Source organism: Cyclospora cayetanensis, unplaced genomic scaffold (genome assembly GCF_002999335.1).
Source record: "Cyclospora cayetanensis isolate NF1_C8 unplaced genomic scaffold, CcayRef3 CcayRef3_contig_407, whole genome shotgun sequence".
NCBI classification, from domain to species: domain Eukaryota; phylum Apicomplexa; class Conoidasida; order Eucoccidiorida; family Eimeriidae; genus Cyclospora; species Cyclospora cayetanensis.
This window is the reverse complement of record NW_020312378.1, coordinates 1132-8709: the sequence shown is the minus strand read 5'-3', so window position 1 is coordinate 8709 and position 7578 is coordinate 1132. Positions and strand designations below refer to the sequence as shown.

Sequence of the window (7578 nt, the reverse complement as noted above, 5' to 3'; positions counted from 1 at the left end):
AGATGATCATACGTCTGAGCAGTCAAATGTTGAAAAGTGAGGCTAGTGGTATCGAGTCACGGAGAACGATGTAAGCAATGAGTAGTAGTTCGATGGATCTCTGTAACAAGAAGAAGACGGAATACGAGGTCTTCTTGTGACTGGAGTTCTGACATGTGCTCTTCCGATCTGAGAGAGAGAGAGAGAGAGAGAGAGAGAGAGAGAGAGAGAGAGAGAAACAACACTCAGATCAACATGATTACCGGGCCGCTGCAGAAGCGCCTGCACGCTGCTCTGCAACTCCGAGTCCTCTGAACCCTGCCGCTCTGGCAGTAGCAGCAGGAGATCAGCATTTAGTGCAGCCCACGCATCAGCAACAGCTGCAGCGCATCTAGCAGATTCTGCCGCTTGGTGTTGTTGCTGCTGCTGCTGCCGCCGCAGCGAATTCAACTGCCGCCGATACTCCTGCAGCGTCCCCCGCTGTTGAACCACCAGCCTGACAAGCAGTTCATCATCCTGCAACGAAAAGAGGAAACGAATGAGTGGGCTGCAGTGTACATACAGCACCCTCCGACATCCTGCGTTGCATGCGAGATCTCGCGTTGCAGCGAAACGCCACAAAAGACCCGCTTACAAACGACCAGAGGCCGGCAAAGCGAGTGGCACTATGAGCGGCCACCCCAGGGGAGCAACAACAAAAACGCCATGTCGTGTAATTTGCGGAAGGTTTACAAACCTCTAAAGGGAGCTTCTCCTTGTACTCATCAGGTTCCTCTGCAAGTTTCCGTCTGCGCTTCGCCTGGGCAGCTGCCGGGGATTGCGTCATTGCGGCTTCCCATAACCCTTAATCCTGAACCCTATACCCTATTGGGAAACAGGCAACCAGCCCATCGATGATGCGAGGCACATATCGCCCGAGTCCTCGGAACTCGTTAGGGTCAAAGCGACAGACGCAAACCGTATGCTCTGAAGCTTGAACCCTGGAACCTTTGTACAGTTATTGTAAAAACCGGCGGAGGACTATCCGCCGGAAATGCTTGCTGCGACTGGTATTCCCAAAGCCCCCCGTTGCATGTCCTGGCTACTGCTGAATGCATGCATGCACTCAAGGAAAGCGAAGCAAGAGGCTGACGGGCTTCTGATTTTCAGGACTTGGAGATCTTGCAGTGGGATCTTTACACCTGCAGAAGAATGGAGAAGCAGTTCGAGGCAGCTGTCATGGGGTCGCGCACCAGCCTGCACGTGCCCTGCAGGCAAGGGGGAGGTGTAAATGCACCCGTAATTGCATTGAACTCGCGTAGAATAGCCTGTTGTTCGCCTTGATATTGCGTCTGGCTTAAGAGGAGTGGCGCTGCACAGCTGCTTCTTGCAGTAGCAAGCGTAGGCTATGCCCTTATGGCCCACCTGTGGCCGTCTTCTATACGTTGATCAGCCGGACAAAAAAAAACATACGGGAGGGATCTGACATGCCCGAAATGGCCTTTCCGCACTACTACTGGGCGCTTGTTTTCTATAGCCACCCGCACCCTTCCTGTGTAGCTTCTTCGTAGCGCAATTCCAGGAAGGCTCAGTAATTCAAGCCATCGACTACTGCCTAGGGTGCTACCTACGTCATGAACCGAAGCAGCCCTACGGCTTCTCCGTGCCAACAATTGTCAACTGATTCGTCACTGCTCAGTATATGCTAACAGAAAAGCGCGCAGCCGTTTGGCTGGCGTGCGCCAGTTTCGCACATGACGCCATTTGCATGAGCAAAACAGAGGGTCACTCATGCGTGACCGGCGAACCCCCTGGAACATGTCACTGGAAAATAAAATGAATAAAACGGTTGTGCATCTAGTGCACTGGAGTGCAGGGGCACTGCTTCAAGATAGCCCACCGTCCCCACTCTTAATCCTTTTCACCGATGCCCTTTGTAGGGAATTCCCCTTGCACCCTCAGGGTCACCAGGGCTGAAACTAGGACGCATGGGAATGACCTGCACTGTGAGGGTTGTGGTGATGCCTCTTATGAAGTAGTCGGGGCCCCCCACCTCATTTTGTGTGAACCCCTGTGGTCCCGACCGAGTGCGCAGCCAACAACCCGAGGCCTTCCACGAGGGTGTGCCGCCACCCCTATGTGCTTCCGAGCATTTTCCTTGTTAGTCTGACTTGCATATGCCCAGTGCCTCTGATGTGCCTGTGTATTCTCTCCAATACCAAAGGCTGTTCGTATACACCTAAGGATGTTCTCCCGTCGGCCTGTGCAGCTTCCCATCGCCATTCGGCCCTTACCAGAGGTCAGCCAACAACTCTTGTGCGGGTGCACAGCACAGATAACTCTGCTTTCTGTTCCCACCGACCATCACTCTCTCGTCATGGTGCTTCTAACGCTGCATTATATCAATTCGCGGTCGTCAACTTTGCCACGAGGAGCTGCGCGGCATCCCGCAGGTTCCTGAGACCAGCAGCGGTCAACGCCGCATTGCACCCAAGCACTGTTGCGCACCTTCCACAATCATCCTACCCTGGCAAGTTTCAAAATATGTAGGCCAACTGCAAAAGGCTACCTCAATAAGGGGTTTTATTAGGTGCACGAATGTTGTTCGCGCTCTTACTTGGGGAGCTTCCACGTAGGCTTTGTCTCGTTGACAGCAAGGGCCTCCTGCTGAACAGACACCCCAAGCTCAGCAAGACGCTGCATCACACGGTTCGTGAGGGCCTCGGGAGTGGAAGCCGACGCAGAAACAACAACCGTCTTGACGCCCTTCAGCCACTTCGGATCTACGGATTCGGGAGTCGGCACCAAATATGCCCTGCAGCGTACGGTACAGGTGCGAAGGGCGAACATGCATGGCCAGAAGCGATCAAAGACTAAATGAACTGGCAGGCTTTCGCTCGTAGACCTCGAAAAACAGTGGTGCCACCCACACGCCGACAGCGGGACTGAGAGAAAGGCCTGCAGAGCGCATCTACACCCGCGTTTCTTACGGGATGTTTCTGCTTTTTGCGACTTCCACAAGCCTCTTTGCATTGCTTGAAGAGGGGCTCCCTACGACCAGCGCGAGATCTGCATGTGCAGAGAGGGCCCCCAGTGCCGCCTGCCGATTTGTAGTGGCGTAGCACACGGAGCCCGAGGGAATCGTTTCGATGTGTGGATACTTGGCGCGCAGCGCTTGCTCGATGCGCATGCAGTCCAAGACGCTGAGAGTGGTCTGGGTAACGTAAAACAGTTTCGTGTCTGGAGGATACGTGAGGGCAGCCACATCTGCCTCGGACTCGACAACTTGCACCTTATCCGAGGCCTCGCCCTTAACGCCCTGAACCTCCACTGGCAGTACACGCAGGCACAGCAGAAGACGCAACATGCGGTGAGATGCATGCACACCAACAAACCTGGCAAGCTGTTAGGTGCAGAGGCGTCGTAAGGCCTCCTTAGCAAGCACGCCCACTTGCATGCGAGCTTAAAGGGGCCCTTGAATTGACCGCCCGTCCCCCTTCTCCCTCTACCTCCGCCCTGTTGCGACTTGCTTTCAATGAAGACCTCTACTTAGAGCAGTGACTTGCACACCATGATTCTTGTGTCCAATAATTACGATCTGATAGCCCTCATTGGCCTTCTGTTTGACGTAGACGTGGACCTTCTGCACGAGGGGGCAGGTGGCGTCAACCGTCGTGAGGCCCCTGGCCTTGGCAGCATCTCGGACGGAGGGGGGAATTCCATGCGCCGAGAAGACAACAACTGAGTTGGGAGGCACTTCCTCGATGTCTTCTACAAAGATTGCGCCGCGGTCCTGTGGCAGTCGATGCAAAAAAATATCCCAGCGAGGCAGGGAGGGCGGGTGTGAGAACGCGCCAACTGGACTGGAATGCAAGCACCTATCAAGACACAATGTTGTATGGCCTTATCAAGGCGAGACTGAGCTTGAAAAAACCGTCTTTCTTGTCACTGCGGCTCTCCTGTGCTCGCTTTTTTCCTGCCTCGTCCCTAGAAACCCCCTATTACCTCCAGTTGCTTGCAGACGAACTCGTTGTGCACAATCTGGTGCTTGACGTAGACCGGACTTCCAAAGACGCGCAGCGCCTCTTCTACCGCCCCTACAGCTCGGCTGACTCCTTCACAGAAGCCTCGCGGGGCAGCAAGCAGGGCCACATTCTCGCCTGCTGCTGCTGCGGTGGCTTCCGCAACTGCTGCCCCTGCTGCCGCCTCTGCCTCAGCAGACACTGCAGCAGCGAGAGGCGCTGCACCGAACGTGCGCGCTGATCTCACAGGCCTCGCTAAGGTGGCAGCTCCTTCTGCTACTGCCGTTGTTTTGGGGGCAACGGTGGACGTTCTTTCTTTTTCCAAAGTATCACGCTCTGTCACCGGATCTGGCACCTCCTGTTGGTGCTGCTTCCTGGAAAACAAGTTGGCATGCGAAGGAAGCGCGCGTGGCCGCGTTTGCGCACTCAGGTCATGGAGGCCAGGGCCTGCCCCTGTGTTTCTGCGGTATGCGGAGATGCCCCCCTGTCGGGTAACGACCCCACTAGTGATTTCGCATGCAGTACTGTTGCGCGAGAATTGGACAGAAGCAGATGGGAGATGTGTGAGGAGCAGCAGCAATAACAAATGCAGCACACGCCATAGAGCCCCGGGGCCCCAGGAGATCTCCTGCATGGCGGTTTGGCCAGGAGAAAGACAGCAGAACGAAAACAATCAATAACCCCTATTACAACAAAAAACGTGATGATGGTTCAAAGTGGTTCAGACATCGGGGGTCTGATATGCCTGTGTAGGCTGCGGTTATCCACTCAGTCTCCATGTATAACGGGAGGAGCGCGCAGGACAGCCACTAAGAGGCTTCTGCCTGTCTTTTCTGCATTCTGCTGCTGCTACGAAACTATGGCAATTTAAATATCAAAGGAGGTAGATGTGAATTAGTGGTCGTTTATTTCGGAGGGTTCTAGCGGGGGCATGCGCCCACCACATGCATTGATCATTTAGAGGTCTGCTGTGGGGTCGGCTCGCCTTCTTCGCCTGGACTCGAAAACAGAGTTACCCGCGAATTGAACTTTTCTCAAGAATCATATAGACTTTGCAATCAAGGTTTCATCGCGAGCATACAATTTAATTTTCCTCCTTGGGAATCGCGACCCCCTTAGCTTTGGCCAGTCGCCAGCACCCCACCCACACGTGTTGACCGAAGGAAAGGCCGAAAGCACCATGAAAGGACAATCATACTCAATATATGAGAAGATAGCATGCACTAGAGGGCCGGAGGTGTGTCACTAAGCACGTACGCTCCTAGCAGCTTCGCCTAAGTGACCATGCAGACGCAGCAACAGTTACATAAAGAGCCCACAGCGCATGTGCAAGAGAACGAGAGTGTCATTTGTTGCTATCAAGATGGCCTAACCAAATTACGGCCACAGAGGAGCTTTATAAAGTGTCCCCCGACCCAGCGTCCGCGTCTGTTGTTGCTTAGGGCTAGCACCTGTAAGAAGCAGTGGCCGCTCGGGGGTTCCAAAAAGATCCTTACCCAGTGGGCGCCCCTGTTCATCGTTTAAAAGAAGGAGTTGCCACCCTACACCGCAAGCATGATTCATGGAACGGCTGTTTGGGGTCTGAGCTACAGCCAGGCGTCTTCTGCAACACTGGTTACACTGACTGAAATTAGGTAAAGTTGACCAGCTACTTTGTCTGTTAGTATCTCTTATTTGCTGATACATAGCGCTAGCTCGATACAAGAAGGCATAGAGTTGTGTGCATCTGCACTGGATGCAATGTGACTGCTGAAAGGGTGCAGCTAAGTTCACATTGGCTGTTCCGCTCTCCAAATGTCGACAACTCTGGGTATATTTGGCATCGCAACGAGAGAGTTCTTTAGAGAAACACTTGAGTTCTCCACTAAGTATGTATTGACGGCAACTAGGTGCCTCCATACGGAGGCCTTACACGGTGAGTGACAGTTGCTAGCACGGAATGCTTTTGCGCAGGTGTATCCGGCTCATCCACACCTGTGAGCGCAGTGGCCCTTGGATTCAACAGTTGCCTTGCTCCGACCAGGGTATTCGACAATTCAGTAGTTCGATTATTTATATCAACAGGCCGCCCAGAACATCCTTTGGCGACGTTGTTCTACGGTGGCAAAAGGTCTGCTGAGGCGGGAGAGGCCAGCCTGCAGGCTTATGCGAAAGCAATGTTTTTTAAATATGATAAAATGGATCGATTAACCGGCGATAAATGTTTGAAAGTGTGTCGATAAAGCTATGCCAAACCGAAAAGTATGACGGCTTCGAGGAAGGGCAGGTACGCGAAGGTGCCATCAGCCGGTTGGAGATGTACTTAGATTTTCTCTTAAAGTTGAAGGGAAACAAGCACTCATTGGAAGAAGCCTACTGTATGGAGAGTCACTCCAGTTCATGCAGAAAACGTCCTTCGCAAGCATAGATTGCCACAGCCTAAACATTCATTCATGCCCCTACTCATTGGCTCGACCCGAGATCAGCTCACGGCATGAGTCAAATTAGAATTGGAAAAGCCCGAGCAGCGGAACCTAGTGAAAGATCAGCATATTGAAATATGTAAAAATTCTAGGCCCCCAAAGCCACGACTTTGACAAACAGTTGCATTATATCAGTGTTCTCTTAGGCCCATCCCAAGTGTCACTTCAGGTGGTCGTAGGATTGGCAGCGACTACGCGGTCAGACAACTGACCGGTGGGGCCTCCACAAGTGATGGACTACTTAAAGTTTTAGGAGCAGACGAGAGTAATCCCTGCGTCATTTGCCTATAGGGAACACGCAAGTCGGGGTTTTAAGAGCTGTGAGTAGTGGGGCTGCATCAACCGGCCCTATCCCATAGTCTAAGGTAAAAGAGAAGAGAAATCCGGGAGGGGTCCGCGCTCCTAAACAAGCCCAGATGCCCCCTCAACAATGCTGCTTCTGTTATTTTAAATGGGGTCATGTAAACGGAGCTTCAAAGGCCCGTATAAAACCAGAGAACTTCAAAGACAAGACTGCTCAGCGTGCGCAAACTGCTTGGAGGAGCTTGAAGGCCATGTTAGGAGAGAACAAACCCTCCAAGCGTCGCATTGAAGCCGGCTACAGAGTATCGGGCCCCAATTAAGGACCCAAAAGGTGTCATTTCTTTCCTGAGCCAAGCATACATGAATACTGAAGAGCTGCTTGCCTTTGTGGACACTGGATGTGAAGTGGATGTGTTATCAGAGGAGACGGTGCAGAAGTACAATTTGCCTTCTGACCGTTGGTGGAGAATCTAAGACTTAGGTTTGCTGACAGGTGGCACAATGCAAGCAGTTGACAAGGCTCTAGTAGCTAAACGCTACTTGAAATAAAAATTAGGTCGTATCGGCATGATCCGTGATCTCTTCTCTGGGGCCCTGTACCACGACGTAATCCTAGGTACGCCAAGGGTGACCCAATAGAAGGCGCGAATGGGGACACAGCTGCAGGCTGTGAAGGGAGGAGTGCCAGAGAGCGTTCGAATAGAGTAGTCCCTGGCTTCCTTAGCAGCACACACTTTGTCCATTGTGAGCGGCGTGCAATCAATACCTTAACAAGAAGAAGCGGTGTTTTCATGTGGGCGGCAAAAAGCACTGCAATGAAAGATTACAGTTCT

At 52.7% G+C, this 7578-nt stretch overlaps 1 protein-coding gene across 1 annotated transcript; it reads right to left on the bottom strand.

The window, feature by feature from the left end:
* Positions 1-2360: 2360 nt before the first annotated feature.
* On the bottom strand, positions 2361-4582 carry LOC34620694 (4-hydroxy-3-methylbut-2-enyl diphosphate reductase). Its single transcript, XM_026334388.1, has 6 exons — positions 4512-4582; positions 3964-4354; positions 3529-3751; positions 2949-3288; positions 2576-2773; positions 2361-2415 (listed from the first exon to the last, which is right to left on the bottom strand). The coding sequence occupies exons 1-6, from the start codon at positions 4580-4582 to the stop codon at positions 2361-2363; spliced, it is 1278 nt and encodes a 425-aa protein (XP_026190173.1).
* Positions 4583-7578: the final 2996 nt, after the last annotated feature.

Bases quoted from the DNA above. Each gene is read 5' to 3' on its own strand.
- LOC34620694 (XM_026334388.1), bottom strand. From the start codon at position 4,582: ATGGCGTGTGCTGCATTTGTTATTGCTGCTGCTCCTCACACATCTCCC. The intron at 3,752-3,963 runs GTAATAGGGGGT...CGACTGCCACAG, and splicing joins TCGTCTGCAAGCAACTGGAG to GACCGCGGCGCAATCTTTGT. The intron at 2,416-2,575 runs GTAAGAGCGCGA...TGCTGGTCTCAG, and splicing joins CCTACGTGGAAGCTCCCCAA to GAACCTGCGGGATGCCGCGC.